At 37.0% G+C, this 20,889-nt stretch overlaps 8 protein-coding genes across 15 annotated transcripts in view; 5 read left to right on the top strand and 3 right to left on the bottom strand.

Moving 5' to 3' along the window:
- The window catches only part of mmd (mind-meld), a 43,987-nt gene extending 39,131 nt beyond the window's left edge, over positions 1 to 4,856 (top strand). For 5 of the 7 annotated variants that reach the window (XM_011307941.1, XM_011307938.1, XM_011307940.1 and 2 more), the window contains exons 22-25: positions 14 to 162; positions 775 to 1,213; positions 2,647 to 2,850; positions 4,114 to 4,856. In XM_011307941.1, the coding sequence (XP_011306243.1) occupies positions 14 to 162; positions 775 to 1,213; positions 2,647 to 2,850; positions 4,114 to 4,594 (1,273 nt within the window). In that variant the 3' untranslated portion in view covers positions 4,595 to 4,856. Of the gene's footprint in view, positions 1 to 13; positions 163 to 774; positions 1,218 to 2,646; positions 2,851 to 4,113 lie in introns of those variants that run through there. The other 2 variants (XM_011307942.1, XM_011307943.1) reach the window with 2 other exon arrangements.
- Positions 4,857 to 5,211: 355 nt separating this feature from the next.
- On the top strand, positions 5,212 to 7,704 carry 128up (GTP-binding protein 128up). Its single transcript, XM_011307935.1, has 7 exons — positions 5,212 to 5,415; positions 5,502 to 5,798; positions 6,041 to 6,280; positions 6,663 to 6,831; positions 6,893 to 7,022; positions 7,081 to 7,203; positions 7,315 to 7,704. The coding sequence occupies exons 1-7, from the start codon at positions 5,374 to 5,376 to the stop codon at positions 7,415 to 7,417; spliced, it is 1,104 nt and encodes a 367-aa protein (XP_011306237.1). The 5' UTR covers positions 5,212 to 5,373; the 3' UTR covers positions 7,418 to 7,704.
- On the bottom strand, positions 7,683 to 10,563 carry LOC105268401 (centrosomal protein of 131 kDa). Its single transcript, XM_011307936.1, has 8 exons — positions 10,112 to 10,563; positions 9,780 to 9,955; positions 9,284 to 9,725; positions 8,772 to 9,149; positions 8,372 to 8,628; positions 8,127 to 8,298; positions 7,905 to 8,068; positions 7,683 to 7,845 (listed from the first exon to the last, which is right to left on the bottom strand). Exons 1-8 carry the CDS (start codon positions 10,502 to 10,504, stop codon positions 7,707 to 7,709), a joined length of 2,121 nt encoding a protein of 706 aa, XP_011306238.1. The 5' UTR covers positions 10,505 to 10,563; the 3' UTR covers positions 7,683 to 7,706.
- Positions 10,564 to 11,021: 458 nt separating this feature from the next.
- LOC105268399 (neuferricin) lies at positions 11,022 to 13,071 on the top strand. Its single transcript, XM_011307934.1, has 4 exons — positions 11,022 to 11,514; positions 12,196 to 12,333; positions 12,472 to 12,658; positions 12,729 to 13,071. Exons 1-4 carry the CDS (start codon positions 11,175 to 11,177, stop codon positions 12,907 to 12,909), a joined length of 846 nt encoding a protein of 281 aa, XP_011306236.1. The 5' UTR covers positions 11,022 to 11,174; the 3' UTR covers positions 12,910 to 13,071.
- A 71-nt stretch (positions 13,072 to 13,142) lies between these two features.
- On the bottom strand, positions 13,143 to 14,589 carry tant (tantalus). Of its 2 annotated transcripts, XM_011307933.1 has the most exons (4): positions 14,464 to 14,589; positions 14,201 to 14,360; positions 13,835 to 13,984; positions 13,143 to 13,758 (listed from the first exon to the last, which is right to left on the bottom strand). In XM_011307933.1, exons 2-4 carry the CDS (start codon positions 14,227 to 14,229, stop codon positions 13,368 to 13,370), a joined length of 570 nt encoding a protein of 189 aa, XP_011306235.1. In that variant the 5' UTR covers positions 14,230 to 14,360; positions 14,464 to 14,589; the 3' UTR covers positions 13,143 to 13,367. The 2 variants fall into 2 exon arrangements, with proteins under 2 accessions (XP_011306235.1, XP_011306234.1); XM_011307932.1 differs by having other exon boundaries at positions 14,201 to 14,589.
- An 81-nt stretch (positions 14,590 to 14,670) lies between these two features.
- Positions 14,671 to 16,800, top strand: Fis1 (fission 1 protein). The gene is made up of 4 exons (XM_011307931.1): positions 14,671 to 14,882; positions 15,169 to 15,378; positions 15,615 to 15,720; positions 15,808 to 16,800. The coding sequence occupies exons 1-4, from the start codon at positions 14,838 to 14,840 to the stop codon at positions 15,903 to 15,905; spliced, it is 459 nt and encodes a 152-aa protein (XP_011306233.1). The 5' UTR covers positions 14,671 to 14,837; the 3' UTR covers positions 15,906 to 16,800.
- A 99-nt stretch (positions 16,801 to 16,899) lies between these two features.
- On the top strand, positions 16,900 to 19,120 carry LOC105268396 (pescadillo homolog). Its single transcript, XM_011307930.1, has 2 exons — positions 16,900 to 17,056; positions 17,197 to 19,120. The coding sequence occupies exon 2, from the start codon at positions 17,226 to 17,228 to the stop codon at positions 19,062 to 19,064; it is 1,839 nt and encodes a 612-aa protein (XP_011306232.1). The 5' UTR covers positions 16,900 to 17,056; positions 17,197 to 17,225; the 3' UTR covers positions 19,065 to 19,120.
- A 278-nt stretch (positions 19,121 to 19,398) lies between these two features.
- tnc (tenectin) overlaps positions 19,399 to 20,889 on the bottom strand; it is a 36,552-nt gene continuing 35,061 nt past the window's right edge. The window contains exon 7 of the mRNA XM_011307929.1: positions 19,399 to 20,826. Coding sequence (XP_011306231.1) covers positions 20,724 to 20,826 — 103 coding nt within the window. The 3' untranslated portion in view covers positions 19,399 to 20,723. The remainder of the gene's footprint in view (positions 20,827 to 20,889) is intronic.

Genomic DNA, 20,889 nt, shown 5'->3' with positions numbered 1-20,889 from the left:
TTTTTTATTTCAGGGATCACAAATTACCACTGAAGAGGCTGGGTATGGAGGACGAGGATGGAGGTACGGGAGCCGAGGATGTTGTCTCTTTCATTGATCTCCCACCGAACAATCTGACAAAGTTGCCTGAGAAGGGAATTTTAAAGAAACATGGTGGTTACGGTATTGTAATACCAGAATAGTCCGTAGTTGCAAAAAAAAAAAAAAATGAAAGAAATGAAAATTTTCCTCTCAAAAGAAAGCCGAAGACACGAATTATACATTTTCGATAATCATTCATCAAGAATTCACCCAGGGAAATCTCTCATTTTTATTTGACTCATTATCTCCAAAATGATTTAATCAATTGAGTAATTAATATACGTAAACAAAGAACAAATGAAAGAGAGAAGAATGGAAAGCGACATTTTTAATTCATCTCGATATTTCAATTCATCTCGACCCAAAATTTTCATTTCATCAATTTTCATAATTTCACACCCCAATAATTATACCACTGATTGCAAATCGAATAATTAATTCTATTTCCCTCCACTTTCTCTAAAACCTGTTAAATAATTAATTATTAACTATTCTCTGATTTTTTCCGCATCATCCTGAAGTCTAGTTCCTCAATTCATTCGGTATTTTTAATTACTCATGATAACCGAATGATGAATGGCAAAACGGAGAAATGCTGGATAAAAATGAAATGAGTAATTTCTGTGGGTGTTCATAAATAAATATAAATCTCCATATTAACGAGAATGCGGTAATTGTTTTGCGTTGGGTCAGGAGGTTTGGACGACGGTCGAATGGTGGAGATGCAGAGGACACTGAACAGTTTGAACGGCTACCACGGGGCACTGGTGCAAACCCTGAGGACAGCAGCGATGCATCACAGCATGTCACGAGTTGCATCGGGCTCTGGTAATCTAATGAACGACGAGTCGAGAAAATCACTGGCTGATTGTGAATATCCGGATGCATACCGCAAAGTATCGATTGACAATGGACAAGACAATATCGATAACCAGGAGGACGATCCCGAAGAGGACGAGCCAACAACTTGCGGTCCAATACGCATACGATCACTTCACGATATTCTACGTCAGCTTGAGGTACATGCGCGTCACAATAGTCCCAGTGGATCTGAGGACATGAGGATATCCGAGGGCGAGGGTGATCGCCACTACAAAATGGACTCATCTGTCTGCAGTGAATCCTCACAGGGGTAAGTTCAATCTATCATTTGAAAAGTTTATACTACTGTTCAATTTGATCAACAATTTTTTCAAACTTTGGACGCTGTTGGAACAAATTCTCTATTTTACGAATCATTCCATTAAAAAAAAAATCATTAAAAAAATAATAAACAATTTACATGAAAATTATTCATTATTATTATTTATTGTTATCATTGTTACTGAGATTTCGATGGAAATGGAGAAATTTGCTTTTTCTCCTGCACATTTTTTTTTAATAACGATTTTTGGTTTTTTATTCAATTTTATTGGTGGAAGAAAATTCATGTAGAAATGGAATTTGATGGGTGAATTTTTTTTAACAGTGCAAATTTATTTATATCTGTATTCTATTGGCAGTTTTGGCCGCCTGGCTTTGGCCCGAGTATGAAACGGCTTTTGGATGATTGATCTTTTTAATTTTTAGTTGTCGATGCTTTGATGCTATTTCATTCTTTATCTCTAGGATTGTGAGAACAATTTGGGACAATTCCTATTCGCAGATGTATTGCCCAATCGTCGTGAAAGAATGATAATTATCTTGATAGAATTTGGAATAGTGGCAGGTTTTGAACTCACAGCCCTATTTATTATATTTAATTGCCGAGTGGGATAAAAAAAAGGGGAGAAAAAAATTCCAGGAGGGAGTTGTTTTTCCCGTGAAACGGGAGTTCTTTTCTCTCTGAACTGTTTATACCACTCGGATGTGTTGAATCTGCAATTTTCAATTTCTAAACGCTTTTTAGACGAGTTCAATTTGATTTCCGTACAAGTGCGTGGATTCACACTCATGTCCCCCAGCCCCACCGGTTCTAACGTGTGCGTTTAATCCATTGACGGCCATACCAAACTGTAAAATCAAAGCTATTCGAAAAACTGCGAAATGAAGTACCTCTGAAAGCCAGGAGGAATTTCGTGCGGTGATACCTCAGCCCAGAAGAGACAGAAATTAATTCCAGACGGCTAAAAAAAATTGTTCACTCCACAGAAACGGAATGAAGTGAATTTTAAATGATTCGAAAAAGACAAATCAATTTTCTGAGCGTTAAAAAATGCGAGGTGAACGATAGCTCCAACCGCCGCCATTTTGCGTTGATCTCCTTCTCTCGCAGGGGGTGTCCAGGATGGCCGCCGGCCACCTCGAGTATTTAATCAATTATTAAAGCTATTTATCCTTTTCAAATGACTCTCGCCTTATGTTTCCCTGTTCTTGAGGAGTGAACAATTTTTCAAAGACATTTCGCTGATTTTTTTCTTTCATTTTCGGCTGAGAAATCCGGGAATGGAGTTTTTTTATCCTTGTGTTTTCGCTTCTGAGGTCTTGCGAAGGGGAAAATGGGGAAAATACTATGGACGTCAATGGGTTAAATGGAGATTGAAGAAAAAAAAACGATTATTATGGATATATAATCCTCCTGCGTAGAAGCAGAAGGTGCAGCCGCGTTCGCGACGAAGATCCTAGACTTGTCTATGGCCGATATCGTCAACCTGCATCGCGAAGTCCGTACGGCACACATCAGCATATGCATCAGCATTCACATCAAATGCACGAGGAGGAGGGAATCTATGAAACTGCCGATCCTGACAGAGGCTCAAACACTAGGGGCGAAACGCCCGATAGCGAAAGGTATCGGTCGTCAATTACCAATCCCAGAGCACACGATGAAATTACAACTTGGGATAAATAATTACAATTTTTTTTTCCACCCCCCATCCCTCCTACCAACAATTTATTCAAGCCACTGGGAAAACAATTATCAGGGCCTCCCAGAGGCTTGGATACTCTACCGGAGGCTTTAGATTATTTATAATAATTTTGCTGTTGAAGGTAAAGCGGAAGAATTTCACAATTCTATCCAACCCGACTAACAAACGTCGGAGTTTGCGTTTTACTGAATAGTTGAAAGCAAAAAAATATCAGCCAACTTTTTAGTTTTTATTTTTGTGCATTCAACTACTGACTTATAATATGGATTTTTGAAAAAAAATAATAAAGAGTGTTTGGACTTCATGTCAAAGTATCCCGTTCTCTTATCCGGCGAAAATATCCAATTGAATATTATAATTTTTCATTTTTATTGATTGCATTAACTTTGAGCGTTAAATAATTAGTGGAAAATTGGTTACGACTTTCGTACTTCAAACTTTAGAGGTAGTTCTGGTAGTTTTCTGCGAAAATGTCAAAAGAGCTTTTGTCTCGGAAATTTAATCAGCTGCAAAAAAGTTTCTTATCACACTCACCTCAAGTCGATAGTCATCGAGATAAATCGATTAAGAAGTTACACTCGACTCACTCGACTTTCACCCCTTCACTTCTGCTTCTATTATCTCGGTAACAATTGATTTTTCGAGATTGTACCAAATGACCTTTTCTCTGGAAAATTTAATTATCTACAAAAAACTTCTTCACCACTTTCGCCTCACATCAACAGTTACCACAATATCAATCAATAAAAAATTAATTGAACTCGCTGCTCTAAAAAACCCACTCTTACCCCAGTTTTCCGTCGATATCTTGAAATTCAACGAAGCTATCGATATTTCCATAACCACTTTTTTCATAGTTCTCATCTTTTTCCACAAAAAATATCCCTACAAAAATCCGCTATCTCTCCTCAATCTCGAGATATTCCCAAAAAACTCGTACCAAAAACCGGTAGTCCAGCTGTTAGAAGAATTCTCGGTAATTCTTACTCAAAAATTGATTATTCAATGTTATAACTAAACAAACAATGATGAACAGCAGTGGATATTTTCGCGGCAATAGGTAGAGGAAAATAGGATAATTTGATAATAAAATGTCTCTTTGGCATGCTCGCAATTTTTTTAGCCGTCCGTGTTACCGATATAAATCCATACGGGGCTTGGCCATAATGTTGTTATTTTCTAGTGATGCATTTATTCAAGCTCAACAACAATTAGCCCGGTGGACGAGTGAGGATGGAGTAGAGCGTCGACCACCCCAGCAGCCGCCACCATCATCCAGCACAGCATACCCGGCATCGACATCACCAGTTAAAACAACAAACAATGAATTAAATATCCAGCAACGATTGCCGGAGGAACAACTGCCAATAAAACAACGCGGCTACTATCCATCACCACCCCACAATGACAACTGTCACGATAATGATACAAAGATCATAAAAAATGCTCAATCCCAACAACAATTAAAATTAATATGCCCCGAATTACGTGGTATCGATGTGAATCACACGCCTAATAATAAAAAATGCCCACTAGACGATAATACTAGTCGAGATTGTAACATAAATAATGGTAATTCAAATGAATTAAATACCAACAACACTAGTGATAATGAAAATACTGCCCTACTTACCCCTACGCATTTTCCTGAGTACAAGCATTGATAATTATTAAATCGATGACAGATAGTGTCCACACGACGAATGAATTTTAAAATTATTATTCATCCCATCGATGCAGCATGATTAATCAGGAGTATATATATGTATACATATATATATGAACAATATTGACATAGTGGTGTGATTTAATCTCGAACTCGCATTTTATACTGAATAGTGTAAATAACGATTTGAAAGAAAATAAGGAAAAAGACCTACAATTGCGACAGCAGGTATTTCAAATTATAATGAACTAAAATAATCTATATGAAATGTTTATTAATAAACATTAGGAAATTATTGAAGTGTGGCTTGTTGTTTTTTTTACCTCGTCGCTCCTTTCTTTCATTCCATATATTTTCGATTCAAATCCTCAAATCCTGAAAAATCTATAGATAAATTTTTTTCTCACCTCCACCCCTGGAGGTGATTTCTGATTTAATAAATTATTTTCTTCTTAAATTCGAATTCTAAGCAATTAACGGATGGTTCCCCACCGGGAGGCTGTCAGCCAAAAAAAAAAAAAAATCAAGAAATTGAAACCAAAAATTCCCGCGCTCTTCCGTCCTTTGAATTTAAAAAAAAACCGCGGCAATAGTCATTCCCCCGTCCACCAGAGCTCCAGAGAGAGTCAACTTCAGACTTCTCTCTGGAGAATTCCCATATACCCGCACGTGTCCCCGAATTATCCATATTTTCGGATAATGCAATTGCCCTGAGTACCTCCCAAAAAAGTTCAGAACAATAAATAAATTTCCGAAGTTTCCATTAAATTCTGAAAAATGAGTACAATACTGGAGAAAATCGCTGCGATCGAGCAGGAGGTAACCTTTCAATTATAAATCATGATCTTGATACTAAAAAAAAACAGCTCCAGGAGACGATGAATTAATGAAATAATTATACGCAGATGGGAAGGACCCAGAAGAACAAAGCAACTTCTGGCCATTTGGCTATGCTAAAAGCCAAACTAGCAAAACTTCGACGTGAATTAATTACCCCAAAAGGAGGCGGTGGCGGTGGTGAGCAGGGGTTCGAGGTCGCTAAAACTGGAGATGCTAGAATAGGATTTGTCGGTTTTCCATCGGTTGGAAAGTCAACTTTGCTCAGTACTTTGGCTGGAGTTTATTCCGAAGTTGCTGCATATGAATTTACCACACTAACGACTGTCCCGGGTTGTATCAAGTACAAGGGTGCTAAAATACAGGTGAACACTACCTCCCAACTACATTAGGAAAAGCAACTCTAGAGTTTTCCTCCTATATCTCGGAATCTGAAGAAGCTACCAAAATTTTTGTCCAGACACTTTTTGTAGAGCTGGATAAAAGCTAGAAAAAAGGTGATAACGAAAATTTTGGTGTCGGCTTGAGATTCAGAGATATTTCCAAAAACTCCAGTTATTTCAATTTCACCTTTTGCTACTGGAGTAATTGTTTTTGAAATTATCAGTTGCTTGATCTCCCTGGAATCATCGAAGGTGCGAAAGATGGAAAAGGAAGAGGAAGACAAGTAATCGCGGTGGCGAGAACTTGCAGTCTTATATTTATTGTTCTGGACGTGTTGAAGCCACTCGGCCACAAACGACTGATTGAGCACGAGCTGGAGGGCTTTGGGCTGCGACTCAACAAACAGCCTCCAAACATCAATTTTAGAAAGAAAGAAAAAGGTGGAATCAATCTCCAGACGATGGTAAGTCCCTCAGATAAAGGGGCTCCGGCTAAATGGACACTTAGACCCTAATACTCATTACTCAATATTTCATTCGTCCATTTGTCTAAATAATTATCAGCTCTCTGCAAAAACGTTATAAACCTTTTTTGCAGTTAATTAAATTCCGGAGAAAAAAGATCTTTTGATATTTTTTCCTAAAGTCAATAATTTTCTACATATATTCATTTTTAATAGCCAAAAAAATCGAAAATGATTTTTTTTTAATGGTAAAATTGTGTTTTTCTTAAAAAAAAGTTTGAAGTGTCAATTTAGCCCTCAAGTTCTCTGGATTGAAATAATAATCTTCGAGAGGAGAAAAAAATGAAAGAAAAAAAAAACAAAACCGAGTTGTTTTCATTAGTGTGCACAATCAGAGTTGGATTTAGATACCGTCAAGACGATTTTGGCTGAGTACAGGATCCACAACGCCGACATCACCCTGAGATACGACGCAACAGCTGACGACCTCATCGATGTCATCGAAGGAAATCGAGTTTACGTCCCCTGCATTTATTTACTCAATAAAATTGGTACGTCCTCATTTTTTCATTCATAATTATAAATCGAGAAAAAAATGAAATTATTTTGCAGATCAAATAAGCATTGAGGAACTCGATGTAATCTACAAAATTCCTCACTGCGTCCCAATATCTGCCCATCACAAGTGGAACTTCGATGATCTCCTGGAGAAAATGTGGGATTATCTTCAATTAGTTAGAATGTGAGTCCTTTTTTTGGCTATAGAAAAAAAAAGACATTGAATGGGAATTGAATTTCAGTTACACGAAACCCAAGGGGCAGTTGCCAGATTACAATTCCCCAGTGGTCCTCAATACAGATCGAAGAACTGTGGAAGATTTCTGCAATAAACTCCATCGATCGATCGCCAAGGAATTCAAATAGTGAGATTTATTTGATCAGTAATAGATAATAAAAAGATTACATTTGGATAAGTGAATTAATTCACCAGACGTAAATTTATATTAATCCCACGGATTGTTAATTATTTTCAGTGCTCTCGTCTGGGGCTCTTCCGTCAAACATCAGCCCCAAAAAGTCGGAAAAGATCACGTCCTCTGCGACGAAGACGTCGTGCAAATAGTGAAGAAAGTCTGAGTTTTTATTTTACTCGAGGATTTTATAAAAATAAAGAGATTGAATGATATTCAATGGATAAAAGATACAGTGAATTCAGCGAGAGAAAATATTTCTGTCAATTAAATTGACACATCAAATTTCAACCAACAGAAAATATTTCAGGAGTTTTGTGTTTCATTTGCCAGAATTCCCTTTTTTCTCAGTGATCTTTTATACGAACTGTAAAAAATGAACTACTGATGATTCTGATTTGCTTTATTGTAATATAATTATGGTAATAAAATGAACGCGTACGAATTATTGAAGTCTAGAGTGATTTAAGAATGTACTCCTTTCTCTGTTGGTCCAGCAATTTTTCCAAGTGATCGCACCTGTTTTTTGACTCGTCAGCCTGTTTCGTTATTTTATTTATCATCAGGTCTTTCTGGGTGACGATGAGTTTGATCCTGTTAATGATTTTATAATTACTCTTCAGGGTTTTTGTTAATATTCGAGAATTATTCACCTGCTGTACACCTGAGCCATGTGGCACTCTTTATTATTGTTGATCTCAGCAATTTCATTGTACAACGATGCGATCCTGTCCTCCAGCTCTCTCTTCTCGTGTTCAATCTCCTGTCTAGCTAAATTCTTCGCGTGATCTTTCTCTCTCGTCAGTTTCTCTACCACCTGAGGAAGGAGAACATCAAAATTCGTTTTAAGATTATTTGCAAAAAATAATAATTACACGTTCGGATTCCTTCAGGTCAGCGAGGCATTTTCCCAGTCTGTTCTCCATCTTCTCGAAATCAATCTGGAGATTCTCCAGCTTCTTCTCGGCTTTCGTCAATTTTTCCCTTGTCAGTCTCTCGTTGTCTTGACTCATCTGGAGATCAGCCTCGTATTTTTCTCTCAGGCATCTGCAAAAAAAAGTTTAAATTGTTTTGGAAATTTTATTCAAATTGGAAAGAAATTGAAGTAGAAAAGGTGAACCTCAATTTATTATCCGCACACTTCTGCATGCTTGTCTTCATGTCTCTCGTCTCTTTCTCTAGTCTCTCGATGACGAGTTCGATCTGTCTGTCCCTCTCACGATCGCACTCATCACGAATTCTAGCTTCTGACATTTCGGATTTCATGATCTGCTGTTTCTTGAAATTCTCGATTGACGAGTCCCTCTCAGCACTGAGTGTTTCCTTAAACTTTTGATTCTCTATCTCATTCTGCTTCACCAATTTCGCCATTTTTTCCTATAAAAAATCACCCAATAAAAAAATTCACTTGCCACTCAGAAAAAAAATCAAACCTTTTTTTTTCTTCCAGTTAAAAAGAGGGACTACTCTCCTAAAAAACGGATTTATTCTCCGAAAACGAAAATAAAAATTGAGTGCACCTGAAATTCCTCAGAGATTCGCTGGATCACAGCATCCTGCTCTCTTCCCCTCCTCACCAGCTCCTCAGAAAACGCCTTCTTCTCACTCTGGAGGTCTTCAAAGTACTTCCTCTGCTGTGCCTGCATGAGAGTCTCCTGCTCGTCGAATTTCTCCTGAAACCTGACCCTCAGGGCCTCTCGTTCGTTTGCTGCGAGTTTGTCGTGACTCTCTGTCAACTCCAATCGCAATTGCTCCAGCTGCTGATTGGATCTGCGAATTGTCCTCAGCTCGACGTCCTGGAGCTCCTTCATGTGAGCACTCCTGAGCTCCTGAATCTCCTGCTGGTGCTGATCCACCATTGAACGCAGCTCTGGTTCCAGGCCCTTGACTGTCATCTCCTGGAGATAAAAAAATTCCATTAGTTTTCTCGTGCCGTCATAACATTCCCAAAAATCCATTATTAAAATTTTTTATTTTTTTTTATCCATTATTATTCATGTTATCTCGTAATTAATATTTAATTCAACTTCACTTTAATTTTAGATGTCTTCGCTTCCAGCCACCGCTCCCTCCGGATTTTCTCTGAGGCCTGACATATCTCTCGTGCCCTCTGAATTTCTAAATTCTGCCTCTCCATGGCGACCTTGAAGTCCTTCTGGAATTTCGCCTCCATCTCCTTGATTTTTTGCGCCAAAACGTTGCACTTCTCAGTCAATTCCCTCTTCTCCTTGATCAACTGCTCGATGAACCTCTGGTGTCGCTTGATCACTCCCTGGTACTTCACCTTCTGCCCCTGAATTCCCTCTGCATGAGCCTTTTTTCCCTCCTCCAGCCTCTCACAGGCTCTCCTCCTCTCGTTCTTCAACTCATCTTTTAAAACTTTTATCGTCTCCTCTCGATCCTCCAGTTTTAACAAAGTCGTCGCCAATTCCTCTCGAATCACCTCAGGAGGAACTCTCCTCTCGTCCCTGTTCCTGAAATTATTGCATTATTATTCCAATTCGTTAGTATTTGATCATCTGAACTACCTCAGGATCGTGTCCTCGACGATTAATTCGCTTTCATTGAAAAAATCTGGGATCCTCTCGTCTCTCGAATCCCCGGAAGTGCTGTCGTGTTCGAGAGCTCCCAGAAACGTCAGGATGTCATCGTAAGTAGAACGAGCTGCTCTGACATCACGAGACTCGTCTTTTTCTGGTAGAATCTTCCCGAAAAATAATTTATTACAACAATGAAAAAATCCATAATTTAATTCCATGATAAAATCATAATTTCCTCAATTGAAAAATCAGTGAAGCGTTTTCTGTCGTGAGCTTTTTTATCTTCCCATCTTTTTTTACAATAATAATATTTCAGTCACCTGATCTGCTAAATTAACGCGTGCAGAGATCAACCCTTTTTCTACAGGAATAAATGAAGTGTTAACAGGCAAGATCTCGTGCTTGGGTTCGAGATTCTTCTCCAGGTCGTCAATCATGCTGCAGAGTTGCTGAAAGGAGCAGGAATCCGTCTCGATAACATTTTGATTGCAATCAGGAGTGCAATCACTCCCTGTCATCATCACCCCATCATCGATCTGAGACTTGGATAAATCCTGAGAGCAATCCAGACACTGCTTCCCTTCATTCTCACTGAATCTTCCCCTGGAATTCCTGGAACCCCTTGACCCCTCTCTCTGTCCACCCCTAGAGCTAGCTTTTAATTTATTTATCGGAGGTTTTTCACTAACTTGAGGGTGCACTATGTTAATCATCTCGTTTTATTTCGAGTCCCTCGACTTTTTAGTCCTTTTCGATGAGAAAATAGAACCGATTGATGATTAATCGCGTCTAAATGTTGCCAGGGGTGACCCCGGCAGATTTGAATTAATTAAGGAACGTTTCCAACGAATTTGTCGTCCACTTTTCAAAATCCACATGGCTCCGCTCATATTTGAATTTTTTTCGAATTTTTTAAATTGAAGTTTTTTCATTTCATAAATAATTACAGCCAATTATCTAACTGCGAATTATAATCGATTAAAAAATTTTTTTGATTCCTAGAGTTTTGGAAATCCCCGGATTCAGTGTTATCAATTTTTCTTCTCAATTATTACAGAATCCGATTGGATTCTGGTCAGTAATTTGTGGTCAGTTTTTATTGTTTAAAGTTAATAGAAGATTTGAAAAACTGGGTTTTGAATAATTTATGAGTTGGGAATAACGTTGCACAGAAAATTCCCTAGACTGCCATAACAGGTGTGAAAATTCCCTGTGAAATTTTGTACCACACCTGTCCACGTGGTTTCACACATCCCAAATGAAAAATATTCTTTCTAATGACTCAGTTAAACTTAATGCAACTCGAAGCATTCCTATCACTCGCCTCTGGTCGGTCGTTGTGTAAATAATCTAAAATTCTTTACTGTAATTGCGCATTGAAAAATGGCGGATGGAACAAAAAATTACATGTGGTTTCCGGTGATGATTGCCCTGTTTTACACCATTTATACAAATGATGTTTACAGAAATATAGCACATAGAGTGATAACAGGTGATGTGTCCGGTGCTTATGAAATTTATTCTAAGTATTCGGATGACGGAAATGTGGACGTCAGGGAAAAAAATCATGACGACGGAGGTGAGGGAATTTTTGACAGTCAGGAATTGGCGAAATTTTCAAATCCTCAGGACGGACTCTACTTGGCGATTTTGGGAAGAGTTTATGATGTCACTGGGGGAGAAAAACATTATGGACCCGGTGGAGGATACCACGGATTCATTGGTAAGTGTTAATTCGTTTTTTCAATAAAAAATATTTTTTATGTCAACCAATTAATTTTATTTGATGCTTCATATTTGAATTGTTCGGTGAAGTTTTCGAGGGAATAAAAAACGTCTCAGCGGAGGTTTGCTGATATTTTTTTTTTTAAATTACCAGGTGATAAAAGAAATATGTGAATATTCAAGAAGCCAGTGAGGAAGAAAAATCGGTTATTGTTTGAACAGTTAATTGTATAAATCATCAGAATCGTTGCTTCTCTGAGGAATTTTCCGTTATAATGAAATTGCGAAATGTACCACAAATTAACGTCAAAGTGTTATTTCTTCGTTTACATTCACTTAATAATTTTCAAGGCAGTGATAAAATGCTACAAGTGCCTTTTCCGTTGAAGCCACAGTTTATAAAATATTTCATAGTCTGAAAAATTAACATAAACATTTTTTTATGTAAGCCATTCTCTACAGACGACACAGATTCGTATTTTTCCGTTATATTCATTGTAATAATTGGAAACCCGTTTACTTTTATCGCCCCTGAATATTTTTCTTTTATTTTTTTCTCCCATTCTCATTCAATCTAAAATAATCGAATTAGTTGTTTTATTCAATAAAATAATTTAATATCTTTCAGTTTTATGGAATAATTACAATGAGGGGACAAATATTTTTTTTCGAATTTCAGGGAAAGACGCAACTTTGGCGTTCATCACTGGTGACTTCAATGGAGATCTGACCGATGATATTTCCAGTTTAACAAATTCTCAAGCGAAATCCATAGTCGGATGGATCAAATTCTATGACGAAAAATACGTGTACAAAGGTATTAATTCAATTTTCACCTTGATTTTCCAATTGTCATAAATAAATTGCTAATCATCTTCTAATATATTTTTTAAATGATATTTAAAACTGATAGTAAATGACATTTTGATTGAGAATTTGAATTTTTTGCCTCTAGGGAAACTAGTGGGAAGATTTTACGACGAAAATGGGAATCCAACAAGTGAATACCACGAATTTATGAGAAAAGTGGAGAGAGCAGATGAGGCAGACACGATCCAGGAGGAAATGAAGAAGAAATTTCCACCCTGCAATGTAGAATGGAAACCAGAGGATGGGACGAGAGTCTGGTGTTCACTCCAGAGGTACTCTCCAATCCCAATTACGAATGAATAATTGAAAACAGAATTTATAGAGATTAATTATATGTTCCAGTGGTGGAATCTCCAGGGACTGGGTAGGAGTTCCCAGGCTATTCTTCGAGGAGCCCTCAAAACCAAAAAGCAGATGTGCCTGTGTCAATCTCCAGAGCTCTGACTTCCACGAGCATCAAGCAAAGTTCAGAGAATACCAAGACTGTCCAAAAATCTCAAGTACCTGTTACGCAAAAGTGTAATGATTATACAATTAAGAGGAGAATCCTCAGATTCCTAGCTAAAATGGATAAAATCTCAGGAAGACAATTATTTCACACCGATCACTTAATTAGCGATTTCTTACCATGACAATGTGCTGTAATGAAAAAGATTATTTTGTGAATAAAAAATACTGAAATCAGTCTTCCCTCTATGAAAAAAATCACGAAAGCTCCTAAATTCAGGGGAAAAAAACACGTTCATCATGTTTCTGTGTCGAAAAAGAAATTTATTTCGGCAGTAAAAAAATGGAAATTCATGCAAACAGAATTTCACTCTTAACTTTTGACTCTAGCGAGAGATCTTAATGATTAATCACTAATGAATGAAAAATGCAGTTTCTAACAACATACGAAATAAATGATTGAACCGTTCCTTATCATAAATTAGATTAGTATCAAAGAAATATCGATTGAACATTTCGACAGTCTTCTATCACTCAGACACAATTATTTACACAGTTAATGTTTTTTTGTAGTTGACATCGAGTTTTTTGTATCTTACTCTCATTCAATTTTCTGATAAATGTAGTCATGTCAACACTCGCTGGTTTTGCACGGATTTTCGATCCAAATGCTCGCTTTATCTTCGCTCGTCTCTTCCTCATCTTTGCCTCATTCGTTTTCTGATTTATTGGATCGAAAGTTATGAATCGTCGGAGCTTCCTGCCCTTTACCAAAGTAGAATTATCACTCATTCCATCGATCTCCTCGTAGATCGTTTCCAGAGTATTCTGATTCTTCTTCCATGTCTTGTCCAGGTAGTATTCACGAATATCTCCCTCACTCTCCATTGTCGAGTAACTGCGTTTCTTCGGTTTAATGCTGCATCTGTAAATTTCGAAAATGGTACTCTCTAAAAAAATCCGAGAAAATTCTTTTTTTGCATTCTGAATTTTCGTAATACCTGCGATTTAATGACTCTGTCGTTTGTGTCATCTTGGGGTGTCTCTTTCTCATTGAATATCTATTTTGTCTTCCATTCGTTTCACTGTCAACAGTCAACGACTCCATACTAGCAACAACGTCTGGTAAATTTACACTGCAATCAATTCCACTGGAAAGAAACATTTTATGATTTTATAGAGAAAAAAATATTATTCAAAAACCAATTGTTTGCATTCCCAAATATCCGAGGACATCGGCCATCCAGTGCATTTTTTATACATTTTTATTTAAAAAGGATGTTAACAAAATACAGAAGAGCAATACATCTTCGACACAGCTTTATAAATAATGAATAACAAAAAAAATTCAATAAAAGTGAATGTACCTAGCCTCTGCAATCATTTCAGCCATCATGATCTATTCGTTTCCATAAAAAAACCGTCACTCCCTCAAATCATAAATAAACTCCATCAATTAATTAATCATTCAGCAGTAATCCCTCTGTAATAACAGGAAAAATCCTCAAAATGTCAGAGTCCTGTTGCCTGTCACCACCAGAAAGGTTTGCCAAAAAAATTGAACAAAAAACGAACTATCAGTAGAAAAAATCCCGAGAAGATAACAGCGCAATGAAAAAACCCCTCTAACCTCAAACTTCAAAAAATATCTTTCTAAAATGTTCCAGAAATCCCCAAAACCCTGAAATTCCACAAAAAAGGCCAAGCAACAATTTGGAATGAACAGAACCTCTTCCACTAGTCTTGGTATCAACAAACGCTGAAATGCAAGTAATTACGCAATTCCATCATGAAAATTCGCCCAAAGTTTTAATGACGACAGAAAAATTATTATTTTGACAACCCGGTTGATTATTCAGTGACGTGCATCGGTTTCAGCTAGCAATTATCTTTCCACCGTGATTGCAAAATACATAATTATAAAAAGGGAATATTAGTAACGAACATCAAATGAATCGATATCTCGATTTTCTTTGGGTTTGAAAAGTTAATAATATAAGTGTCATGGAGGACGTTCTGGATGAGGTTGTATCTTCAGAAGACTTAAAAGTGAGCAATTACTCGACTAATTTTTCCATCCCCCCTCAACAATCCCCACACATGCACTCATTAATTAACTAATTAATCTTCTCATAAAAGTCAACATCTCTGAAACGTTCCAGTAATTTTGGAAAATTTTGAAAACGTGAAGATTTTTGGTTATGAGTTGCGTCATATCTCAATTAATTGAATTTTAGTCCTTTTGATTAATTAATCGATGGACGATGACTAATTAATTTCTATTGGTTGTCTGGTTTAATTGAAGATAATTGATTGATTACTCATTATTGTTAAGAAATTCGAGAGAATATACAACGAGCAGCTGAGAACATCGTCGGTGACTCAAAAAGTTCAATTCGAATATGCCTGGTGTTTAGTGAGGAGCAAGTACCCAGCAGATATTAGAAAAGGAAACGTTCTACTTGAAGATTTATTCAATAATCACGGAGACAGTGAAAAAAGAGATTGCCTGTATTATTTAGCCATTGGAAATGCACGAATCAAAGTAAGACTATTTCTCTCCAATAATTCAAGCTTTTCAAATTGCAAAATGGATTAATGTTTTTTCACTGTAATTTTTTATCACCCGAAAACAATAGATTTCTGTTATTTTTAGTATTATTTCAGGAGTGAGTGAAATTTTTTACCATTGTGAAAATAATTCAAATTTCAGATTTTTCACAGGATTAAAATTCACAGACTTTATGAATTTCTCGTTTTATTTATTGGTCCCGTTTTTAGGAGTATACAAAGGCTTTACATTACGTCAGGGCATTCTTACAAGTGGAACCCGGGAATCAACAGGTCCAGCACTTGGAGACCCTGATTAAAAAGAAAATGGAAAAAGGTACACGATACACTCACCCCAACGTACCAACTTATTAAATTCGTTGACAACTCTATGAATAATTTAATGTGGCAATTTTCTTTTAAGAGGGACTAGTCGGTATGGCGGTAGCTGGTGGAGTGATCGTGGGTCTCGCTGGCATCCTGGGTCTAGGGATTGCAATGGCCAAAAGCTCCAAGTCTTAGCTGGTCAATGCTGCACCCTGCTTGTACCTGTACCAAAAATTGTAACAAAGAATTCATTATCCTCAAAAAATCATCGAAAGTCTCCGAAAATTGTCTGCAAACCTGTGGAATTCTTTGAATAATAAAATATCTTCAAATAAGTTACGAGCAACACGCGATGAGTCCAAAATTCATCCATCTAATTTTGCTAATATCTCAGGAACTGTCATGCACCCAAAACTCATGAATTATTCTTAATTATTGCACACTTGATGAGAAAGTATTCATTCAATTTGGAATTGAAAAAAAAAACAAAAATTTCGTTAAGTATTCATTTATTTGGGTAATTGCTGGGTCTGGGGGAATTACATAAACTATTTAAAGGAATTAAATTTTCAAATAAATTAATAAATATCTAGATATTATCTGCCGAACCTCATCACTTGGATTATTTTTAAAAAATACGGATATTATGGACTCATCTTTCATCATTTAAATCTGAAACTGTAAAATTTAGTTTAGAATTGAATTTAAATTGTTGGAGACATTCCAAACGCCACAAAAAAAATTAAAACAACTTTGTCTTCTTTCTTTCCGACTTACAGCTCTGTTAAGTTCTTCGTATAATTTTGAAATTACGAAAAAAGTAATATAAAGGCAATTAACTAACTAGGTGGAATTTTTGTATAAAAAACGGAACGAATTCCCAATTTCCTTCAGTACTATTCTTTTCATGATTACGAGTGAGAGAATGAGTTAATTTTCGATTGAATATTCCGGAAATATCAGTAAATATTTCCATAAACTGTTTCCTCACTTCGTTTTTGAGATTGAAACTCTTAATTTCATGTGTTTTAATTTGTTCCTATGATTTTTGTAATTCAATGAGAATAAAAAAGTTTTCAATTCCAGTGAATACCTCCTCGATTTTCATGCTCCCCTGATACATTTTTGAAAACTTCGAATATAGCTGAAAAATGACGTCGATTCGTCAGGAATCCAAACTTATCGATAGGGCATCTTGTTGCACGTGTGATGTTATTTTCACATTGATTCTTCCCCAGAATTCCGTTTCAAGTGCTTAAAATATTTATGTGAATCATTTATAAAGCACCATCGAATAATTATTGATAAAATAAAAATATAAAAATGGTGGTGATTGGGAAAAAAAAGGTAAATCATTGAAAAACTCTCCTAGTGCTACGCATTTTGGGGTTATGGTTCACTGAATGCATTGCTACAATTATTTATTAATAGATTATAGATATAATATAAGATAAATAATAACAAATTTCCAACAAATTTGCATTACAGTATCAAACCGGAGAGGGTGCACAGTTCATGACCCGAAAAGCCGCTCTAAAAAAGCTTCAATTATCGTTAACAGAATTCCGAAAGTTGTGTATATTAAAAGGGATATATCCAAGAGAACCGAGAAATCGTAAACGTGCCCAGAAGGGAAAAAGTGGTATAAAGACCCTATACCACGTCAAAGACATTCAATTTCTGTTGCACGAGCCGATAGTATGGAAGCTACGAGACTACAAGATTTTCAATCGAAAGGTTGGACGAGCAAAGGCAATGAAGGACTTTGCAGCAATGAAGAGATATTTGAATAATCATCCAACCCTAAAACTCGATCATATTGTCAAGGAGCGATATCCAACGTTCATTGACGCCTTGAGGGATTTGGACGACTGTCTAACACTCTGCTATCTATTCAGCACATTTCCATCAATGGCCCACGTCCCAAGAGATCAATCTGCCCTCTGCAGAAGACTCACTGTTGAGTTTATGCACGCTTGCATTGTAGGAAATTATCTGAGAAAAGTTTTTGTGTCCATCAAGGGATACTACTACCAGGCAGAGATCAAGGGACAGACCATCACCTGGATCACTCCTCACCATTTCTCTTTCGAACCTCAGTCGAAAACTGAGGTTGACTTTAGAGTCATGTCGACGTTCGTTGAATTTTATATCACAATGCTGGGATTTATCAACTTCAGACTTTATCACCAGTTGAATCTCCATTATCCGCCCAAGTTTAATTCCTACGGTAATAACGAAAAATCACTTGTCGACGAAGAAGCTTACGTATCGGAGCGAATAGGCGCTCTCAACATTCCTCTGATCCGCTTAGACCCGACCACCCAAGCTGCTGAAGAGGAAGACGTCGACCTCGACAATTTTTCCACTGAAACTGACGAAACAAAGCTCGAAGAGGCTCGTGCTGAGGCAAACAAACTAAAAATGCTAAAAACCCTCTTCCAAGGAAAAAAATTCTTTCTAAATCGTGAAGTGCCACGAGAGCCTTTGGTGTTCGTCATTAGATGTTTTGGAGGTGAAGTTTCCTGGGATAAACTTTCCTTCGTTGGTGCAACATTCGATGAGCACGATGAATCCATCACTCATCACATTGTCGACAGACCTAGCATGGATAAGCAGTACATTTCAAGATACTACGTTCAGCCCCAATGGATTTTTGATTCTGTCAATGCCAGGGAACTCTTTCCTGTTGATAAATACCTGATGGGGGCTGTATTACCACCTCATTTGTCACCTTTCCATAACGCTCAGTTGGATCAGGTGTACATACCCCCAGAGGAACGTGCCCTCATGGATCCATCATTCAAGTTGAATATTGGAGGTGATGAAGAGTCTGAGGATGAAGAGGAGGAACAAGAACAAGGTGAAGAGACTGGCGAAGATGAGGAGATTATAGAAGCCACTGATGAAGACGAGGCGACAGAGGATGACGAGGATGATGACGATGATGAAGATGAAGAAGATCGCGGTGACGATGGCGAAGGAGAAACGAGTCAGGGGAGTAAAAAGCGTGGGCAGAAGCAAATGGCACGTAACGCTTTACACGAAGAGAAGGATCAGCCGAACGATAAAGAGCAACAGCGAATCGCCAAGACAAAAGCAATGAAGGTTAAACCTGGTGCACCTCTTCACGAAGATCCTTGGGCCAGGGCGAAACAAGAGAAGCAGGAATTTCGACTGCGTGAGAAAATGGTGCGGAAAAAACACAGAAAGTTGTATAAGAGCATGATGGCGGGGCGAGAAAATAGGGCCAAGGAGATTTGGCTTTTGAGAAAGAAGAGGAGAATTCATGAGGAAGGAGAAAAAGATAAGAGGAAAGAAGAGAGAAAATCCAAAAAACTCAAATGTGTTTGATTATATTTTTTACCTGTATTGAATCACTGAATAAAGAGAGATGAATGAATAGAAAATAACGAGAACAATTTTCATCATGTATTTTTTATTTTCTCTTTCTTCGACAGAGGTGAATCACAGGTGGATTCAAAAGAAGGAATATCACTTAAAATAATTAATTGAAGTATTAAAAAAAATATTTAAAAAATTGAAAAAGCTATCGACTCTTTCATTTGACGCATGTATTTTTTTTTCTAATCTCATAAAGGTGTAGGATTTTTCCCTTCCTTCGTTTATCGCTTAACTATCGGTTAAGATTACAATGGTATAAAGAATCGTATAAATGTATAATAATATTTATATTTCTATGTATTTATATTTAATGACGCCAGCTCGCCGGAGAAGCGATTCTTCATTTTTTATCAAATTTTTTTCCATATTTCTCATCTACTTTTTATTCCCCCAAAAAATTATAAAACGGTCCTCCGTGCGAGCCGAAAGTTTGAGCCTTTTTTTGAGTTGCGCGTTCTTCCACATTTGCTTTTAGTTTTTTTTCTCACCACACACTTGAGTAGCTACGTTTAATCACGTGTATGTTTACATGAAGAATATTCATTTTTCGTATAAAACTCTTCGAAGCTGAATTTTCACTGATGAAGATAATAAACGTGGAAGAGATATAATTTTGAAATAATCATGTTTTTTTTCTCAATCGAAAAAAAAACTGTAAAAACGGGAATTATCAGCATCAATGATAATTGAGCTGTGTCGGGGCCACGATTTGTGCCAGAGACCGAGTGCAATACTTCAAGAGCCTTTCAAAGTATTTATATGAAAAAAAAATTGAATAAAACAAACTAAAAATTATTAACTAGGAAAGACTCTCAAGGTGCACTAAAATGGCAATTAAAAGAAATGTGAACTCTTGAAGATCCACGTTACTGACACATATCGTGGCCCAGAGGACTATCTAAACAACTCTAATTCTCCAATCCTCCGAATCCTCTTTACCATTAAATTATCATTATTCTTTTTCTTTATCCTGACAAAATCGATGAGAGCGCTGGCAGAAATGCTTGATATGCCATTGATTCCAAATCAGTCGTTATTATTTTGCGGTTTTTCCCCCACCCATTTCTATCGATTCTTACCGCATCCATGGGATGTCGACGAATCTGAGCACTGGGTTATTTTATTCCCTACGGTATTCTGGACACCTTCGGGCACTGATGAAGGCACAGTACACAAGTCTTCCTAAGTTCTTCTATTTAAATACATTTGCCTCCCTCATCGTCCTTCAATGCAGCATTTTGGCACCAGGAAACGCGCTTATTCTTCATTCATCATCATCCTTCTGCATCTCTATCCTAATATATTTATATATAAATGTTAAACGTTTACGCTTTCAACCATTCACTCCGGACTGGACAAAAATTAAAAAAAAAGATTGCACACTGTTTAAATTGTTTCTTGTACGTATCATCGCGAATTACGTTTATCATTTTGAAATATTCTCCGTTCGCTCAGATTCACTTTTATACACATACGCTGCTAATCATATTCACGTATCATTCATACCTATTTTTTTCAGCTCTATTAAGTAATTTTTCGATTTTTTCGTTAATCATTTTTGAAGAGGAGAGTTATTCATCGACTTTAGTCGAGGGATTGTGGATTGGCTCATCTCCTCTTCTTGGCAGTTGCTGCAGCAATCATTTGTCGTATGAGCGGCTCGGGCGCACAAGGGAGTGGATCACATTTCATATTACCGTCGCTGCCGCATCTGCAAATAATTCATCATATTTAGAAATATTAATTATAGATGATTTTTCGATTGATCGTCATT

This window comes from Fopius arisanus, unplaced genomic scaffold, assembly GCF_000806365.1.
Source record: "Fopius arisanus strain USDA-PBARC FA_bdor unplaced genomic scaffold, ASM80636v1 scaffold00057, whole genome shotgun sequence".
Classification (NCBI taxonomy): domain Eukaryota; kingdom Metazoa; phylum Arthropoda; class Insecta; order Hymenoptera; family Braconidae; genus Fopius; species Fopius arisanus.
The sequence above is the reverse complement of the archived record's forward strand: the minus strand, read 5'-3'. Positions and strand labels throughout refer to the sequence as shown.

What these genes read in the sequence shown, in the direction of transcription:
- 128up (XM_011307935.1), top strand. Translation starts at nt 5,374, where the DNA reads ATGAGTACAATACTGGAGAAAATCGCTGCGATCGAGCAGGAG. An exon ending in GAATCAATCTCCAGACGATG is followed by an intron (nt 6,281 to 6,662) that starts GTAAGTCCCTCA and finishes TGTTTTCATTAG; the next exon opens with TGTGCACAATCAGAGTTGGA. An exon ending in ATCGCCAAGGAATTCAAATA is followed by an intron (nt 7,204 to 7,314) that starts GTGAGATTTATT and finishes AATTATTTTCAG; the next exon opens with TGCTCTCGTCTGGGGCTCTT.
- LOC105268401 (XM_011307936.1), bottom strand. Translation starts at nt 10,504, where the DNA reads ATGATTAACATAGTGCACCCTCAAGTTAGTGAAAAACCTCCGATAAAT. An exon ending in GCGTTAATTTAGCAGATCAG is followed by an intron (nt 9,956 to 10,111) that starts GTGACTGAAATA and finishes TTTTTCGGGAAG; the next exon opens with ATTCTACCAGAAAAAGACGA. An exon ending in CGAAGACATCTAAAATTAAA is followed by an intron (nt 9,150 to 9,283) that starts GTGAAGTTGAAT and finishes TTTTATCTCCAG; the next exon opens with GAGATGACAGTCAAGGGCCT.
- LOC105268399 (XM_011307934.1), top strand. Translation starts at nt 11,175, where the DNA reads ATGGCGGATGGAACAAAAAATTACATGTGGTTTCCGGTGATGATTGCC. An exon ending in AGGATACCACGGATTCATTG is followed by an intron (nt 11,515 to 12,195) that starts GTAAGTGTTAAT and finishes TTCGAATTTCAG; the next exon opens with GGAAAGACGCAACTTTGGCG. An exon ending in GTCTGGTGTTCACTCCAGAG is followed by an intron (nt 12,659 to 12,728) that starts GTACTCTCCAAT and finishes TATATGTTCCAG; the next exon opens with TGGTGGAATCTCCAGGGACT.
- tant (XM_011307932.1), bottom strand. Translation starts at nt 14,229, where the DNA reads ATGATGGCTGAAATGATTGCAGAGGCTAG. An exon ending in GAAATGATTGCAGAGGCTAG is followed by an intron (nt 13,985 to 14,200) that starts GTACATTCACTT and finishes GTTTCTTTCCAG; the next exon opens with TGGAATTGATTGCAGTGTAA. An exon ending in ACAGAGTCATTAAATCGCAG is followed by an intron (nt 13,759 to 13,834) that starts GTATTACGAAAA and finishes CGAAATTTACAG; the next exon opens with ATGCAGCATTAAACCGAAGA.
- Fis1 (XM_011307931.1), top strand. Translation starts at nt 14,838, where the DNA reads ATGGAGGACGTTCTGGATGAGGTTGTATCTTCAGAAGACTTAAAA. An exon ending in TATCTTCAGAAGACTTAAAA is followed by an intron (nt 14,883 to 15,168) that starts GTGAGCAATTAC and finishes ATTATTGTTAAG; the next exon opens with AAATTCGAGAGAATATACAA. An exon ending in TAAAAAGAAAATGGAAAAAG is followed by an intron (nt 15,721 to 15,807) that starts GTACACGATACA and finishes TTTTCTTTTAAG; the next exon opens with AGGGACTAGTCGGTATGGCG.
- LOC105268396 (XM_011307930.1), top strand. Translation starts at nt 17,226, where the DNA reads ATGACCCGAAAAGCCGCTCTAAAAAAGCTTCAATTATCGTTAACAGAA.